Raw genomic sequence first — 19,641 nt, 5'->3', positions numbered from 1 at the left:
CGTTAATAATTAAAGCGTCCTGTGGTTTTGTGTGTGTGTGTGTTAGTGATGGTGGTGGGGATGGGGGTTCATTTGTGTAATCCAGATTTGGTGAGACACAGGCCCTGGACTCTGGCTGGACGCAGCCTCTGGTGACTTATTACTATTCATTTAGCTGCTGCAGTAAATATTGATTCATCAAGGGATTTTCAATTTGAGCCCCGTGACATCTTGTGAAATATCACCAAGTGTGTAGAAGAGAGGAAAGAGATAGGGAGGGGGGGGGGGACAGTTCGGGTCCCCGGGGATGGTGGATCACCCCAGCCCCCCTCCTCACCCACCCCCCCAGTCCTTTCTCATGCTTATCTATCTGTTTAAGTCCAACGACCCTCCACTTTTATCAGGTTGAGGCTATTGAGTGGAGCATGAGCTCATATTCTCTGTTCTTTACTACTGAGTGCTGCTCTTCATCTCCGGCCTCTCACACCCACTGATCCCTGTCCTCGTGTTCACCGCTCTGTCTCCGACTCTGTGCCAAGCAGCCAAACTGAGAAAATGATTCCACACCCTAACCCAGAGGATCATCTGTATACATACGAGAAACAGACAAAACCTTCCCATACCATTTTTTTATTTTATTAAAATCTTTCAGATCTTTACTTTAGGAAGGTTTAAATCTTTTTTCTTTTCTTTCAACACTAAACAGCCAATCCAAACTACTTGTACATGAACCGACAGTGTTAATCCCAATTTCTCCCAATAGTGAAGCCAAGTTGTTTCCTCAGAGAAACTGCAGAATCCAAATTTTACTAAACCAATCGCATGTTAACTGTCCTCCAATCAGCCGAATCTCAATATCTCTCTGATCAGAACAACTGGTGCTGCACAGTAAAGATCAATCATCTGGAATCGCACCTGAGAGTCAAGATAAATTAATGAATTAATATTATGAATGACACCATGATAAAAAGTGTAAAATGCACCGAAAGACAATCTGAATAAAAATGGGTTCTTTTTTGGATCCATCCACAAACTGACACTTCAGATTTAATGATAATCCGTTGAGTAGTTTTTTTTTTTAAATCCTTCAAATAAACAAAAGCAGAAATAAGATGCCAATAGAAACATAACCTTCTTTTAAGAGGTTAAAAATAGAAATCAATCTTAACCTGTTACCATTTAAAACGGACGGGACTCTTTAGAGTCTTAAGCCCAACGACATTTCACTTGTTTCATTCTCTCTTTCGGGACAATAAAAAGCAGAGTAACTGCGTTTTGCATTTTACAGAGAATCATGATTCATATGAAGGAGGAATGTAATTATAGCAGAAAACATAAACTGGGTCTTGAGATTGTTCTATATGGAATATATGCAAGATGCTGCTACTCTCATTCAGTAACTGACTTTTCTATATTTTGGTGTTGCCAAACAGAAGATGAAACAAAACCGATCATATTGAAAGTAGTTTGTTTATCCCTAAAATACCACAATCATTTCTACACATCTAATCCAGACCCAGTTCAGCTGTTAGTTGTTGGCACTACCTGCTCTCAGACGCACAGGAAGTGAGCTTCTGCTTACCCAGCATGCTCTGCTCTGCGCTCGGTATCAGCCGTGGCGAGCGCAGTGGGTGATTTAGCGCCGGGCAGCAGTTTGAAGAGGAGCAGGATTCTGCTGCAGTATTTTAGCCCCCCCCCCCCCCCCCGCCCGCCACCAGGAAACACATATAATCTCAACATTAACTCCATTAATAGTAGCAGGAGTTGAAATAAGAAAGCCGTAAAGCATGCACACTGCAGGATAAATTACAGCCTAATCCCCCCTTCATCTCCTGTCCCCCCCCTCCCCCATTTATCTCCCCCTGTCCCTTTTCTAACTCTCTCTCTCTCTCTCTCTCTCTCTCTCTCTCTCTCTCTCTCTCTCTCTCTCTCTCTCTCTCTCTTGCTTTTCATATCAAATCCAACAAGTCTTCTCTGTCTCATCCTACATGCGACACACATTATTTCCTCTCTTCCACTTGCTGCTGTTTTGTCCTCCAATTTACACCAACACGGCAAGATACCCCAACCCCAAATAAGTACAGAATCTTTGTGTATGCGTCTACACTCGTGCACACTCACACACTGGTTCCAAGCGCTCATCTCTTTTAGTGCTTCAGTATCGATCAGCACAGGATGTAAGAGACTGGGCAATAAAGTGAAGCAGTGCTCCCTCTTCTTCGCTTCTCTCCTCCTTCCTGCATTCACTCTCCCATTCATTCACCTTTTTATATCCCGATTCATTCACTTCCTCGTTACTCATCACATTAGTCTACTTGTCCCCTGTAGTTGTGTGTCTGAGTGTGTCTTCTGCTGCTGTTCTCACTGTGTCCTGCACACCTGCTCTGTGAGGGGAGGATTCTGTCTGTTTCAGGTGGATTTGATGGGATCGTGATGTGTGACCACACTGCTCTGGTTTTTCCTTTAAGTGCCCGAAGAAGAGCAGCAGTGCTGGAATTAGCCAGATGACTGTTTCTGCTGTGCTCTGTTTCAAGGGTAACTGTTTCCCAATATGAGGCCGCTAATGCTTGGGTTGCAGACAAATGGACGAGGGCAGCATTATTCTGAGCAGTCGCGCGACCCTCCAAATTCTTCCCTGTCACTAAAACAAAAGTCGGATCATTCATCAACGGCTCCCGTAGTGCTGAATCGCGCTCTCCTTTATCTGTGCATCGCATGGTCCACACACAAACACACACACACACACACACACACACAAAAACAGCACATATGCATGCAGACAAATCTCAGGGGAGTTTCTTTGTGCCCTTGTCCTCTGTTTTTTACATTTTTCTTTTTTTTTTGTTGACTTTTTGTTCTTGTTCTTCTCCTGTGACCTCCAGCCCTTGTTGTTCTGTCTGTGCAACACGCCTCCGGTACATAAAGTGTATTTTAGGACCTGAAACAATGAATTGATTAGTTAACGCATGTAAAGATCATCAGATGTGAGGGTTTTCTGATGTCAGTTTGGAAATCACTGGTATTTCAATATAAATTGGATTTTGACTGACGCATCATTCAAATCTAGACATTTAAAGCTGAACTTCTGGGATTCAGGTACAATTTATTTTTTCATATGCTTAAAGACTGTATGCCACTTTCCGTTGGTTTGTTTGTTTGTTTATCAGCAAGGTTATGATATAACTACTGAACTTATTTCCACTTAACTTGATGGAACCACTGGATGTAAGGACTGAACCCATGTTCCTGTGGCTGTGATCGAGAAATCTCCTGCTGTGGGAATATCTTGAAAAAGTCCAGAAAATGGGGCCTCGGTCGACAGTGAACATTGGATTTGTTCAACGTCTCCTGCTGTGATTCTAAAGAGGAAACAGCGTTTGTCTCACTGGAAATGAACCAGTAAGTAAATGTGGGTCATAATTCCATGTGACTTCATCACTAATCATTAACAGAACCTATTGATTAGTGGAGCTTTAAGCAGTTTGACGGTTTGGCTAACGAGTGGGCTGAAGTGTCCCTCAGGCCTTGAAGACGAAGGGGGGGGCAGTCCTACATATTCCCAGTGGATGGCATTTGAAAGGGCTCGCCCCTGAAACAACTTAGCTGTCCAGCAGGGGAGGATTTGTGCGTCAGACGGGCCTGGAGACGCTCTGATAACAGATATCCCTCTGGAGGTCAAGGGCATCACGGGGGACAGGCCAAGGAGAGTCTGGAGGCAGAGAGGAACACGCCACCTCTGTCAAGTGTTTTAATTTGTGTGTTCTCCATTGTTTGTGTCTGTACTTCTCTCCTGTCCTCCATTCATTACAGGCAGATTACCTTACTGCGTAGGTAACTGCTCCCACAGAGGCAGTTTGCACTAATGGTGTCAGACCCGAGGCTGAAACACACTCACATGGCTGTACGTCTGGAGTGTGTGTATGTAGGCAAGAAACACACATCACCTCTTAGACTTTGTATGGGTTAGTGTGTGTCTGGACAAATTAGGTTTTCAAATTAAAAAATCCACCGAATGCTAACAGCTGAGTGAATGAAGAGAAATAAGATGCTGTGGTTTGAAGCCTTGATTTTGTGCATTTTGTCCAGAGCCATCTTTGCCTCCATTTTTAAATGAGAGGGGCGGGTGAAGCCTGACTCAGAGCTCGAGGACACTACACACCCACATACACCTGCACCCATTGGATGGTACTAGCTGTCAATCATATAATATTCACGCCCTAAAGCATAAGGTGCTTTACAGTCTATTTGACAAAAAAAAGCCATAATTTACAAAATGAAAAACTTAAATATCAACTTCAAAGGGTCTTTGAAGGACATTTCAATCAGGTCATAGATGTGAAGTAGACTTCCTGCTTGTTGGTGACCGGTGTCATGTGACCCCTCTCTCTCCTCATGTTTTCTCTCTGTGTATTTTCTGATCTATAAACATTAAAATATTGAACAGTAATGAATTTGCACTTTTCGCCCTCAAACATGGAAACGCGTGTCTGATTGAAATGAGAGCAATAACCAGGACGATCATGAGCCCAGTGTGAAAGCAGACTGGGCCTCGTACCCCTGTTCACCCCCCCTGACTGCGGCCCTGTGTCAGGGTTAACTGCCATCTCTGTTAACTGTTCATGTCATATCCCCATTAACCTCCACTGTGGCTCCCCAGGCCACCCGGTCCTTGTTTAAACCTCCCTGGGTGGCAGTCAGCGCCTCAACATTAGCCTCCATTACGGCTCCCCTGGCTGCAGTTGCCCTGTGCAGGGCAGCCGGTGATCAGTGGAGCTGAGTGTCTGTGCCTCTGAGTTATGGCACGCAGTCGGGTAGACGGCGGACGTGAACGCAGCCGATGGCAGACATTTGCTCTCCTCGTTTCCGTACCTATTTGCAGCAGTGCAGCAGCTGGACGTGCGCTGCAGCGTGCTCAGCGTCCGTGTCGGTTGTTTTGTGCGTGGCGTGTGTTTGGGGTAACCCTCTCTTCTCTCTGTAATGGGAGGCATGAACTCTCGCTCCAAACCCATTTCCAGCCCATCTGAAATACGGCAGCAAATTACCTCCAGTGGCGCCCTGCACACCGGCCCAATACACCCCAAATAGAAGTGACAGGACAGCGCAATTTATCGCCATAACCCCTGCACCCCCCCTCCACCACCACCACCACCCCGCTTCCCTACACACACTTCAGACTTGCACCTACAGCCACTGCACACACACGCACACACACACATATGTTCACCATCCAGGAGTCACTCAGTAGACTATGTGTGTGGGGGTGTGTGTGAGACGCCTGTGATTGTGTGTACTGTACTATAGCAGAAGTGTGTTGTGATACTGTGTGTGTGTGTGTGTGTGGTCTCAACACTCCAGTGTAGGGGCCAACCTCGCTGCTCTGGCCCCCTGCCCTACCTATTATCTCATTGATTTCCTCCTCTCCTCTTTTCAATTCTCTCCATTTCCACACTGCCGTCCTTTCCATTAGAGGAGCAATTTAACAGAGTGCTGTGACATGAGAGAGGGAGAGGGAGAGAGAGAGAGGAGGGAGGAGGGGAGGAGGGGAAACATGAAGTGAGGAGGGGAGATGTAGTGGAAGAACTGGAGGGACGATGGGAACATTTAGGTGGAGGTGAGGGAGAGATGAGACGACACAGTGACAACATTACCCTGAAGTTTGTAAACTGAGCTCAATTAACAGTTATAATCATTTAATAAAGTGGAATTATCTCTTAATTAACTGTCTGAATATATGACTTTAATATTCTTCCTCTCTTCCTCCTCCTTTCATCTTCCTGGCAGGAGTTTCCTCCAGAACCGTCTTCGCTCCCCCCACGACAGACACCCGTCACACGCCCCCAGCTGGAGAGGAAGCAGCATGTGCTGGATTGGTGGATCCCTGTACCGGGTGTCGGCCAATAAGCTGTCCCGCACGGTGGCGTCCAACATGTCCATCAGCCGAACAGGTAAACTGACCTTCGTCCCACCAGTCGTCCTCATCGTCAAACATGGTAACAAAGTGTGTTGTTCCACAGGTGACTTGTCGTGATTGTTCCATTTAAAGCAGAACATTAAAAACGTATTATATTCTGTCCCCTATACAGTCTACCACTGAAGGCACTTTTAATCTGCACTATTCAGATTATACCTTTTTATCTGCACCAAACAGAAACACACCAGTCCCATGAATCATTTCCTGGGAAATCAGTGAGAATTTCCTCGTCCACACCAAAATGTAGTGATTTCCTTTTTGGCCCCCGTGTCCCAACCTTCCACCAAGTTTCATGTGTATCTGTAGGTTTTGTGTAATCCTTCAGACAAACAAACAGACAGACGGGGGTGGAAACACAACTTCCTTGTTATCCAGATCATTGGAGTCCAAACAGGAGGTTGTGTTTATATTTTTAACCCTCAGAAGTTTAGTTAGTTGACTTAATCTGATTCACTGTGTAATTCTGACCTGATCATTAATGACAATCATCCTCAGTGGTTTGTGTTTGAATTTGAATTGGCCAGTATATGAGCTTAAATTCAAGAAGAAGACATAGGTTTCATTTAAATGTGTAACAGTCGCCTTTGATATTTAATAGTTTTTAATAGTGATCAAGCTAATTTCAGTCAGTGGTAAAAAGCTCCTGAGCCTCGAGCCGGTGTTCAGGACGAGGCCCGTGTCCCAGAGCAGTAGATCTGCTCCCTGAGGTGATACAAGGTGTTTATTCATGTTTGTGGCGGCAGCTCTGTCCACATGCTCTCTAATGGACTTAGTGCAGCCGGCTGGATTTGCCATCTGAAATAATAAACTTGTCATCTGTCAGAGCAGCGAGGGGGAGGGTCCGGAGGACTGGATGGTGCAGATTAAAGTCCGGATCTGCCTCTAACCCCCTTCACACTTCTCCTTCACACACATTCTGGAGCTGCTACACCTGCAGGGGAAATTGAAGAGCTCCACTCTGTTGAACTCGTGACCGGCATCCCAACACGTACTCTCCTGCCTCCTGGTGAAACTTGCCTCAGGTGTCCTCTCAGCAGGAGTTGTGATTTCATATCGTCCACCGGGTTGAGACGCACATTCGTTCATGGTGCAGAGCTCGTAATCACACCCAGCTCACACTCGATAAGACGTTAGCCGTCCGGTCCGAATTAGATCGACCGCCATGTGTAACCCCAACCTCCTCACCTCCGTGTCCTCTTCTCCACTCCTATTCATGGCCTCCACCAACCCTTCACACACACACACACACAGACACACACCTCTCCCTCCGCTGTTTGTGGAGTGCAGCGGGTACATGGTGTTTATGATGTTCTCAGACGGGGCTGGACGTCACGTTTGGATTTGGCACCTATGCGTCAAACCAGCACAGTATTAATAACCACTCACATATTAGGTTGTTATTGCCTCTGGCTGCAAAACCAAACCACACACTCAGACACCTCAGGTTCTGTCTGCCCTGATAAAAATAGTTAAAATATTATTATCTTTATGTCATTTACAGAAGATGAGATGATTTAACTTGAGTTAAAGCAAGATTATACAATTTAAAATGGAGGTGCTTCGCGTTGTTTGTTTTACTTTTACTGTTGGAGGTAGATATAGTGCATCAGCATCAATAACAAAACCAAACAAATAAACCATCCTACAAGGTTTATTCTATCATCATCCGTGCACCAGAACATGTCTGGAGTAGGAACTGACATTTCAAGTATTGTGGATTTTCATAACTCATCACAAAAAGGTAAATTGGAGGAAGGTGTCATCCTCAGGGAGGTTTTTAGATCTACTAGCTTCCAGGGCCGTTAGTTCTGGTGAAGAAATGTTGCCTCCTGTTCTGAACTGAATCTGATTGGACGTGCTTATTAACCGTTGGTCTCTGTTCTCCACATGTAGGACGGTTCTCCAGCCCCCCCGGCTCCTCCTTGAGTCCTGCTTGGAACCGAACCTCCAGCACTCGTCACTTAGCCAGGTAGGGTTATTTTTGTAATTTACGGCTCTAACTCTGCCCGTTTCATCTCCTCTCACCAGAAGCACTCTAGTACAAGTAGTGTGAACATTTCTGCATACATATTCAACTTTTCAACTTCTTAATTAAAGTGCCCGTATTAATGGACATTTACAGGTTCATGATTTTAATTTGAGGCTCTACGAGAAGAGGTTTACGAGCTGTAATTTTCAAAATACACATTATTTGTCTCGGGCCGCTCACGGCTGCGGCGCCTCTTTTTACTCTCTGTCTTAAACACACCGGTGAAGCTCTTGGCCGGCCGCCCACAGAGCAGGAGATCGTCCGACTCGTTCACAACAACAGGAACATGTGGGGAACATCCAGGCGAGGGGCGGAGCCTGTAGAGCAGCACGAGGCCGGACATGTTGGGTCTTTAGTGCAGTTCTGAAAACAGCTTCGTGGAAAACAATCCAGGGATGTAAAATGTAAATCAAGCATTTGAGCCTCATCAGTATCAGAGAGTCCCTTTAAACTTTAGCCCTAATTACTTAACAGACATTTTGAAATGTATAAAAAAAGCTGTGAAGCACTAAAGGAAAGAAAAACCTCAAAAGCATAATTTGGGCACTTTAACGACATTTATATCTGGGCCATCGTGTTGGCTGGCTTCATACAGCGATGCCATCTTGAAATCAAATCCAGCCAAGGCTATAGCATCTGATCCCCCCCCTCCCCCCTCCTCTCCCTCTCCCTCCCCTCCAATATTAACGGCCTTTCATCACTGTCAACTAAAGGCTGTAAAGCCAGAAGTAATCTGAAAATTAAAATTAGCATAGGGAGGATCCTGCTTCCCGTGAGCCCCTCATTGGGCTGTGAGTTGAAACTAATCCTGGCATAGTTTGTCCTCTTTAGTTGCAACCGGCTGCTTATTGATCTGTGGATACTTGTGGTTTGTCTGTGTCCTCTGATCCCAGTCGCGCAGTTCAGCGGAGCCTCGCCATAATCCGACATGCTCGCCAGAAGAAGCAGCAGAAGCAGTACTGCATGTACTACAACCGCTTTGGCAAGTGCAACCGCGGAGACAGCTGTCCCTACATACACGACCCCGACAAGGTGGCCGTCTGCACAAGGTAACAGTAACACAACATGTCACAAGAAGGGGGCGGGGCATGAGCAACCGGAGAGCAATTATTGATTTAGAAAACTTCTACATGTGATAGTGAATTATTTCAGGTCCCCGATTCGAGCTTTGATGGACATCAAGTGTGAAGATGAACAACTGCTCTAGAGAATCTGGTTCTTTGATAAATTGAATCCCAGGTACAAAAATAGAAAGAGAGAAGTCAGCTGCAGCTTCTAAAGAGAATATGAAACAAACCATCAAATCTTCCTGCAAAATGATTCCAGTGACACGTGCACAGTTCCAAAGTCCTGGAAAGTTTCAATAATCAGACCTGCGTTAAAAAAGGCAGATTTTCGGGGGGCAAAATTACTAAATGATTTTCCGGCCTATTGCAATGACCTCATTCATTTGCTAAACATTGGAGAGAGTTCTGGCCGAACGCCTGAAGTCCACCGAGGTGCAGACGAAGCTGACTCTGATCACTGCTGTCCCCAAACAGCTTGTGCATCCCAAAAGAAACACCAGAATTCTATTTGTTGATTTAGCTCAACTTCTATGAAGATGCATATTCTTTCAGAAGGCTAAATCATCTAGATGTTAATAAAGGCCTCCACCCTCCAGCATCCAGAGGGTCAGTGTTGGTGGAAACATCTCGGTCATGTGCACTGTGAACTCAGGTGTTCTCTCACTTGTTCTACTTTCTCTTTTTAGAACACTTTTATGACAAATGATGCACATTTGAAACTTGATAAATATGCTGATGACGTGGAACTAATGGGTCTCCTGCTGAATCAAGACGTGGCCCACAGCACGTAACACCAAGGCCCTGGAGACGTGGTGCTGCTCCAGCCTGCTGCTGATCAATGCAGCTAAAACCAAGGAAATGGCTGAAGAACTTCTAATATCTCTGCACAGGCCACGATCACCAGCTGAGCTTCTTGGGGAATACAGACAGTTTATTGAAGAAGATGCTCACAGCGTCTTGACCTTAGAAGACTCCGCAGCTCTGGTGTCAGCAGGAAGATCCTTGAACATCTCTGTCTTGTGATATTTCAGGCTCGGTCTTGTTTGTTTGTTTGCAGGTTTCTGCGAGGGACGTGCAAGCAGGCGGATGGGACGTGTCCCTTCTCCCATAAGGTTGCGAAGGAGAAGGTAAGAGACACGTGTTCACCGCAAAGGCCAGAGCTGGGTGCAGATATACGATGACAGTATGGGGTACGGCCATCGTGTATCGTATTTGTGCTCTTGGCTCGGCTCCTGTCTCCATGATACAGGAAAGGGTGAGGAACACTTGACCCGATGGGGAGTCGAACTCGTGACCTGAAGATCACCTGTCGGTTTGACGTCAACATACATCATGATGACATTTGTCTTGGTAGATTCTCTCTAAATGTGAGTTAAGGACCGGTGTCTCATTCTGGTCTGCACGCACAGCTAAAAGGAACAAGATCTTCACTTTGGATCTGTGATTCTGATCCTGCTCATGACCAGCAGCCACAGTCTGTGTGTTAGGGCTGAAATTAATATCATAAGGATTCGTAGATGAGCAGAAAGTCTTAATGATTTTAAACGTTGAATGCTAAGCTCCACTTGAGTTCTGGAAAATGTATTTACTTTTTCCTCCACTGAATAATCCATTAATCTATCGAGGAGGAGAAATGTCCAATTGAACAATACGATTTGTTTTTATATCGATATTCAAACCAGGTGTTTGTAAATCATCAGGTGGTCAATTCACTTCACCTGGTTCCTGTCGGGATGAAACTCTTTACTGTGAGAAATCTCCAGGAAACTATTAATGAATTGAATTACTGACATGAATCTCAAAGATATCAATGTTTTCAGTAAATTTGTATAAACTGAGAGTGAAGGGAGGTTTTTTCTCTTCACTGTCACTAAGTGTTTGTTCATTGAGGGAACTGTTGAGTTTCTCTCTATGATGTTGGATATTTAGACAGCATTAAACAATAGAAGAAGAAGAGGAGGCCTCTCAGCCTCAGTCTTTCTCTGATTCTGGAATCGTTCCTGTTTTTATTAAACCGAAGCTAAATGGATAATTTGGTCAAATCAGTGTGTCACCTCCAGAGCATCCAGCTGAACCCTGAGAGCGAGTCTCTGTGGGAAAGTGAAGCCAAAAAGGGAAAACAGAATATCTCTACAGAGACAAACAACATGTGTCTTTACGCACGGACACACACTCACAGACACAGACACACAATGCCCTGCACCTGTGTGGGTTGTCACACTGCTCCCTCCAAGTGCTGAGAGCCCAGCTGTCTGTTTGTAATGCCACCTCTCAAACAGCCACCAGCCCCCCCATCATCATCCCCCCCCCCCCCCCCCACAACCATTGGCCCGCTCTAATTTCATGTGGACCCCTTAAACGGGACAGTGGGGGGGTTACACCCAGCAGCAGCTCTCCAAACCTGATCTGGACTTCGTACGTAAAGACCAGTCAGAATCCTGATTCCTTCGCCCCCCCCCACCCTCTGGTGCCCCTACTACCACAAATACCTCGAAAACGGACACCACACACCAGAGAACCCCTCCGCCCCCCCCCTCCCTGGCCCAGTCTGTGCACACATACAGTGCACATAAACACATCATGAGAGCTGGACGAGCTGCAGCCTGGATAAATATTTCTGCAGCAGTTAATTAGGTAGAACTGATCCCACCCCATTGAGGTGGAGTCTCCCCCCCCCCCCACGCCGCCACCCCCAACCTTTCCCTCGCTGGACCCCTCACTGAGGTATATTTAGAGCGGCCTCCACCAGGCTTGCCCCCGCACGCCAAACAGCAGATCTCCCTGCACACACACACTAAAACACACACACACACACACACACACACAGGCTGTCAAGACACACATTCACTCTCACTCTGCCGCTGTCATCTGCAATTAAGGTCATTTAGCTGCTCAGTGTGACAGATCGTTTAGCGCACGTCTTTCTGTGCACGGCGCCGGCGTCTTGCTCAAACCACAAGTTTGTTAACAAACTGTAGAATCTGGTTTGATCTCGTGGTCTCATCACGTCGGCTCTTTGTCTCACACTCGTCTTAACCAGGAGTTTCAACCAGGAAACTTAATGTCAAGAATTTAATTAAATTACATTTTATTTGTTTTGCATCAAATTTCAACAAACCTAACATTTGATAGAAACACCTTCTCTTTAACTCTATATAATATGTAAAAAATCCTTTCTTAAATTATTTGGCATGTTGTGTATTTTCTCAACTTGTTTCCAACAACCTGAGAAAGTGAATAATCTCCACTTTTATTCAAGGTAACAGGAACGATGAATAAAACTTAAATACATAACCTCATCAGTGAACAACATTTGTGCCTTAGTCACATCAAATAGGTTTTCATCATCTCCCATGATCCCCTGCTGCTGCACGCTGTGAGAGAGGACAGGAGGACGGACAAAGTGGAGACAGACCAGGGACAGAACTGTTTGTTGTGATGATGATAATCAAAGTGATCAGTGTTTCTGATGGGACACCTTTTCCTCTCCAGATGCCGGTGTGCTCTTACTTCCTGAAGGGAACCTGTAACAACAGCGACTGTCCCTACAGCCACGTCTACGTGTCCCGCAAGGCTGAGGTCTGTGAGGACTTCGTCAAAGGCTACTGTCCAGAGGGAGAGAAGGTACAGACACACATTCACCTCTCAGCATGACCGGTCTAATATCCATCCTTAAAACATCGGCCTGTTTAACATGAAGTAAAAACACCTGCTCAGCTTAGTCAAGCTTCTCTTGAGACACCGTCAGTTCCCTCACCTCCGTCAGTTCCCTCACCTCCGTCAGTTCCCTCACCTCCGTCAGTTCCCTCACCTCCGTCAGTTCCCTCACCTCCGTCAGTTCCCTCACCTCCGTCAGTTCCTTCACCTCCGTCGGATCGTCCTTCACAGAGTTACTGTCTTTCTGCTGGGGAACGTTAAATCATGTTGTATAACATAAAGTTCCACTGAAGTTCAACTGAGGCCTAGGTAAACAAGTAGTTAGGTAACCAATAACCCCCCCCCCACACACACACACACACACACACACACACACACACACACACACACACACACGCACACGCACTTGTACACAGTGACACACAGGCAGGGACAGCTGCAGGGGGTGGTGGTCCATAATGGCATAACTGTAATGTCTGAGTGACACATTGAGGGCCTGATGGGTAACGGAGAGCCACCTCCAGATGACTGGAGACACACACACTCACACACACACACACTCACACACACACAAACACTGTCCACATGTCCACCTCACACACACTCTCCTCCTCTCCCCTCCTCTGTCTTGCCCCCCCCCCTCTCGGCTGGTTTCTGGGCGTCGGGTGTGAAACAGATGCTTTTTCACACTGTCAGACCTCATTTAAATAGTGCATGGGGAAATGAGGATATAGAAAACAAAAGGGATATTAATATTTATTCTATTAGCTGAAGTGCTTAGGTCTGTGATTTTCCCCGTGTGTGTGTGTGTTTGTGTGTGTTTGTGTGTGTTTGTGCGTGTGTGTTTATGGAGCGCTGCACTGTGAGGCTCTGGTGGCTCTATGATGGATAGCAGGCAGTAATTATAGATGGGAAAACTGCTGAGGACGGCACTATGGGCCAGGCAGGCAGACACTTCAGCAGCTCAGGGGTTAAGTCTGCTCCTCGCCTCCATCCTCACATCCTCGTCCTCCTCCTCCTCCTCTTCCATCCTCCCTCTATCCTCCTCCTCCTCCTCTTCCATCCTCCCTCCATCCTCCTCCTCTTCCATCCTCCCTCTATCCTCCTCCTCTTCCATCCTCCCTCCATCCTCCTCCTCCTTCACAGACTTCTGCCTCACCCGGCTTTGTCTCCTCGTCCACCTCACAGGATCTGTTTGTGTTTTTCCTAATTGTCCCTCTTGATTCCTTTTCCATCCAGAGCCTCCTTGTCTATCAGTTTATAATCATTCAGTCGTCTTCTCTCTGGTTTCTGACACATTAAGCGGTCGGTTGTTCACCCGGCAGCGCTGAGTGTCTGTTGCCAACTTTCCTCTGTGTAGTTTGTGGAAGGTTGGCTATAGTTAACTTTTATTGGCTCTTATTAATGGGCTTTCAGCCGATTCAGCATGTTGGAGCTATACGCCCGTGCCAGTGGGTAACGGAGATATCTGATTGGCTGTTTAGTGTAATGAATCTGTGAACTAATCCTTTTTATTGCCGTTTCTCCGTATTCTTCAACTCTGACTTTTCTTTTTTTTCCGCAAGAAAAGATAAGAGTCAGTGGGAATTTAAATATTCCAGCGCTGATTTAAATTATCAAAGACATGTTATCAATTTGAACTCAAAGTGTATGAAGAAACCGTGCGAATGGACGGAGACTTGTTTCTGCTTCTTGTCTCTCTCTGAGTGCACAAGGGGGAAAGTGGCCACGTCACGTTTGATGCTAAATGAACAGTTCATCAAACGTGACGTCGGCTCCACGTGGAAAGTGATCAGCAAAGGAGTGGAACCTGTTTTCACTTTTGGACTGGGTGTCCCTGTGTCTTCTGTCCCTGGAGCTCCCTGCATCAACACAGGGGATGAATGGAGAAGCTGTAGTTTGAATGCAGTGCTGATATCGATCTGATCGCAGCCTGAAGTCTTTGACTCTGTGAACCCCCGTTTCTCTCCTCGTTTACTATTCCCCTCTCTGAAAGTTGCTCTAGACGAGTGTCGGCTTTGTAGCCAAGATGTAAATTCATGTAATGCCCCCCCCTCTCCTCAGCTCTTTTTTTTATTTGACTGTCTTTTCCATCTCGCCCCCCCCCCCCCCCCCCCCCTCCGCTCCCTATCTTTCTTACTTCTCGTGCCACTTGTCTCTCTGTGAATGTGCTGACTCCCGGTGGTTCGGGCCCTGCAGAGAGCTTTCTAATGGGCCCCAGAGATGTCCCAGCATTCCTTAAATCAAGTGGAAAATTGTTAACTTGGTGGCGGGATAAAGATGTTCTGTCCACTTTAGCTTTTTCCTCCTATTTCCCATCTCTCTCTCTCTCTCTCTCTCTGTTTCTCAGTGTGTCTCTCTGCCTTCTTATGAAAATGAGGATGAATGGAGGTGTGGGGAGCGGACGCAGCTTTTACACTCAATTTCTCCGACACTTTTTTGTTCCTCAATCTGCTGAAGTGCTTCGGCTTTAACTCTTGTTGTCCCATCGCTCCCTGTCCCCACGTGAGGAGCCTGTTTTTCTAGAAGTTGTTTAAATTTTTCAGCAGTGACACAAAAAAAAAAAACATCTTATGTTGAATCAAATACGTAGACAAGTTGCTTATGATTTTGTGTAACTGTTGTACATCACATTTGAAATGATGGTATTTAAAAATCAGTTGATATGTTTCTCAGACACACCTGGTCTCTCAATTACACAAACATTTACTAGAACTTAAAGCTGAAAGTCAAAGATCAAAGTTACTGTGACTCACTAAACATAAATATTTTCATTCATATTTGACACCAATGTTCAAATGATTTTCTTCCACTCAAATGGAGAAAAACTTTGATAAATAAAAGAGCACTTCGGCAGCTCCATTAAGGAACCGTGGCCTCAGGCTGAAGATGCAGGGCCACTCGCAGGTTGCTGTGCAGTAAAGAAGCTCCTGGCTCGGACACACGGTGGGAATCAAATAACAGTTCATTTGAGTACTTGAAAACAAATCTGTGATTGGCAGTTTACCTGCTGATAGAGAGCAGTCCATAGGTTCCACTCAGGTCTGGTGGTCAGCACTTTAATCCTCACCAGATGCAACGGGAGTGATCATATTCATAATCATTTTCAGGTTTAATGAGTCTGTCGCCGCCGTAAAATCACATCTGAGGATTCACGATATAACCGGATCTGATGGGGTCAGCAAGTGATGTCAACCACCCAATATAAACCCTCGGGCGTCATCCACAGCAGTGGCAGGTCTGATTTGTTGAGGGAAATGTGTGTCAAACCGCAGCCCTATAAGATGATCCAGAGAAACATTTGACAGCGAGCTGATCCCGGGCTGCCCTGGCACCGGGGGTTCAGGAACACGGGCGTGAGGGCGCTGAGCCGGGCTCTGGTGGCAGCGAGTCAGGGCCGTGTGCTCCAGGGAGAGTTGACCAAGAGTCCAGAGCGTTCCTGGAAAATTGATCTCTAGACCCGCACCCACACACACACACACACACACACACACACACACACACACACACCAATACACTATTCCTAGACCAATCTGCTTCAAAGTCCCACACTCGTCACCCCTCCACACACAGACACACACACTCCTTGCAGCCTGCACCCCAGAGTGCATATAATTAGCTTCTCTGACAGGTGGGAGGGATCGGATCTCGTGGAGAATGAGGCTTCCAATTTACACCCATATTACACTGTCACACACACTCAGTTGCAAACATGAATGTGAAAGCTGGAGCTCTCATGCACAATGCTCCTCAGAATGACGCTCACTGTGACCCACTTGCTCAACTTGCACATTGAAGGAGAAACTGGAGACTCTTATTCTTGGGAAATTAAAAAAAGAGGATGCAGCGAATCAGGACCTTGGCTCTTTTCCCCTCAGGAGTCATGTCGGAGAATTCCTGACGTGCGCAGTGAGATCATTGAACCACAGATCCTCAGATTTTGTTATGATTAAAGATTGAAGAAGAGACTGGAATTCATCAAGGTGTAGTTTTATCGAGACATCATGTTTGAATGTGAGGAGCTCTCTTCTCAGTGGTGCAGTGGTTTCCTCGGAGTTCTCCACAGATCCTCCTGCTGACTAACTGGAGACGTTGTGTTCCCCTCACACCTGCCTGGTTTCCTGCAGCTGCTCAGGTTTCCCTCCACAGGCCAAAGACACGCAGGGCTATCGACCACTCTGAATTCAAACTGTCTAAATTGTTTTTGAACTTGAAACCTGACGCTCTGCTTGTCTCTCACCACCAGTGTAAGAAGAAACACACTCTGGTGTGTCCCGACTTCTCAAAGTCCGGCTCCTGCCCCCGAGGAAAACGCTGTAAGCTGCAGCACCGTCAACGAGCCAAACAAGGCACCGGCACCGGCATCCCGCCGAGGAGAGGGCGCACCAAGGATCCCAGCAAGAGGTGAGAGCAGCAGATTGTTGAGTTTAATCATCACTGACACAGACCATCATCTTTGTAATGGAGTTCAACTTTGATCCTTGGTAATCGTGTGCTGTGTGTCTCCCCCAGGCCTCGTCTGTCTGTGGTCATGCCCCACACTCTGCAGACAGCTCCAGTGACGCCCACCAGAGGTCCTCTGGCTCTGCCGTCCTTCATCTCCCTGTCCAGCTCCCCGGAGGAGCCGGACACCCCGGACACGCTGCCGGACAAGACCTCCCAGGTTAAAGGTAACAAAACCCACAGCGCCTCAGTGACCAGCAGCTAAACACCTCTGTGTGTGGCATGAAACTGAAGATCAAAGATCTGCAGCCAGGCACCAGGCGATGGTCTGGTGGCACCGTGGAGCACAGCCAGAGGGTTCTGGGTCTGAACCTGATGACTGACCAGGGCCGGTGTCTGGGTTCTCTCCATGTGCTCCGACCTCTTCCCACTGTTTGAGTGATTTGAAGACCATTAATGGTCTGTAGGTGCGGATGTGAGTGTGAAAGAGTGTTTGTCTCTAGCTGCTTTCAGATGAACCCTGAGGTCCGGACGTTGTGCTGAGACGTTCTGGAGGTTCTGTATGTCAGAACCCAAACATCCGAGTCAGAACATGTTCTGTAACTTTTCTTACAGCCTCCTAGTTAAATGTCTGGAGAATGTAAGAGTCCATGTGACAACACAGCAGGCAGATGTGTGGAACATTCACAGCGAGTGAGTGGAGGTGATAATGATAATTATAAATATCTCAGGATGAAGAAGAGGAGCGGTGCACGTAGAAGCTCTACTTAGGCTCCGCCCCTCGCCTGAATGTTCCCCACATGTTCCTGTTCCTGTTGTTCCTGAGTCGGACCTGGAACTATCTGCTGCTGCTGCTGCTTCACAGGAGAAACACAAACTCCAGAAAGGATCCAGACCCAGATATATCCCACCTCTCTGCCCTCTCCTGTCAGCTGGGATCAGCTCCAGCTGCCCTGAGACCCTCAAAGCAGCATCAGTAATGGTTACAGCTGGAATCTCCTGATTTCTCATCTACTGACGAGGCTGACGCCAAAACTACATAACTTAGACCCAGGCTGTACAAAGATAAAGAAGGTGTCTCTGTTTGATGTGCTGTAGAATCTCAGGGGGGGCTCGGGGGTCCTAATGATGGGAGCTGAACTGCAGACTGAGCGTGATGATGCTCAGGGGAGGAGCGATAATGTTCAGAGGTAATAATATTTAGGTTTTGTGAGCAGCACCCCCGTGGTGGTAGGTGCCTTGCTCAGGGGCACTAGACAGGGTAGGGAGACTCTTGGATTTTTGGACAGATCAATCCAGGTTTGTCTTTTGTTGTCTCTCCGTGGAGTCGAACCAGAGACCTTTTCAGCCCATAGTCAGTAGTTTCTGTGTGTGTGTGAATTGTGTGTGGATGGAAGTTTTTGATTTCTGAGCACAGGTTGGTTTGTGTTCTTAAGTTTTACTAATGACGCTCTGGTCCCTCGCTAACACTCGACTCCGCCCAGAGCCTCATTAAAGGTGGAACTCAGCCAAACAAGCTCCTCTCACTTTGCATAAATTAGCTGTTATGTAATGTATCACTGCCACACACACTTACACACACACACAGACACACACACCTTCATCCATCCCTGCTCTCTTCCTCATTTACTCATCAGCTGAGATGTCATCAGTCAGCGTTTCAGCAGAATTCAACACATAGCAGATCAGAGTCAGTCACACAGGAGAAAACACACACACACACACACACCTCGTCTTCTTCTAACCCTTTCTGTTCCTCTTCTCTTCTCTTCGTCCCCCCCGTCAGAGAAAAAGCTGCAGATCAAACCTCGGCTGTGACACGAAGACGACCGAGACGTCTGAGCTCCAGGTTTGTCCTGCTGGTTGTGTCCCTTCCCTCTGAACCGTTTTACCTCAGGGCCGCAGAGTTTTTATCACTTCAGGTTTACACATCACGTTGAATGTTTACAACAGGATCTCACATCAGGTTTTGTAAGTCCAAGAAAAAGACAAATAAAGTTTGAATTTTACCGTTTGTTGTGTCACTGACTCTTTTTCACGTGTGAGTGTTTGTGGGCTGTGTGTTTTCGTTGTGTGTGTTTCTGTCGGGTGTGAGTCGTCATGTGTCCGGAGTCCTGGAGACGAGACACACAAGTGGACAGTGACGTCCTCACCAAGTTCCCCTGAGCACAGATTAAACCACAGTGAAACACTCTGAGAGAAACCAACCAGCTCTGATCCTGAGAATGAGAAATACATTTGTTTTATGTTTCAGGACTGAACAATGACTTTATTACCACAGTCATTACAACAAGATGCAGCAGTGTAATACGTTCTTTAACACTGTTGCATTATGGGTAATGTGTATCTTTAATATGTAGGCAGGTTAGTGATTGTTCTCATGTCCGTCTACAGTGAGTCTGAGCTGTAACATGATCTGCTGCCACAGAGGAAATATTGAATAAGTAGACTGTAAATAAAGATGGACGACATGGAACAAACAAAAAACTAAACAT

The 19,641-nt window shown here is 46.5% G+C and overlaps 1 protein-coding gene across 1 annotated transcript in view; it reads left to right on the top strand.

The window, feature by feature from the left end:
- Positions 1–19,160, top strand: part of zc3h3 (zinc finger CCCH-type containing 3) — a 46,909-nt gene extending 27,749 nt beyond the window's left edge. The window contains exons 5-12 of the mRNA XM_062395946.1: positions 5,761–5,924; positions 7,844–7,919; positions 8,873–9,028; positions 10,104–10,173; positions 12,539–12,670; positions 16,950–17,107; positions 17,216–17,373; positions 18,933–19,160. Of these exons, the coding sequence (XP_062251930.1) occupies positions 5,761–5,924; positions 7,844–7,919; positions 8,873–9,028; positions 10,104–10,173; positions 12,539–12,670; positions 16,950–17,107; positions 17,216–17,373; positions 18,933–18,964 (946 nt within the window). The 3' untranslated portion in view covers positions 18,965–19,160. The remainder of the gene's footprint in view (positions 1–5,760; positions 5,925–7,843; positions 7,920–8,872; positions 9,029–10,103; positions 10,174–12,538; positions 12,671–16,949; positions 17,108–17,215; positions 17,374–18,932) is intronic.
- Positions 19,161–19,641: the final 481 nt, after the last annotated feature.

This window comes from Platichthys flesus, chromosome 9 (assembly GCF_949316205.1).
Source record: "Platichthys flesus chromosome 9, fPlaFle2.1, whole genome shotgun sequence".
NCBI classification, from domain to species: Eukaryota; Metazoa; Chordata; class Actinopteri; order Pleuronectiformes; family Pleuronectidae; genus Platichthys; species Platichthys flesus.
This window is presented reverse-complemented; position numbering and strand designations above follow the sequence as displayed.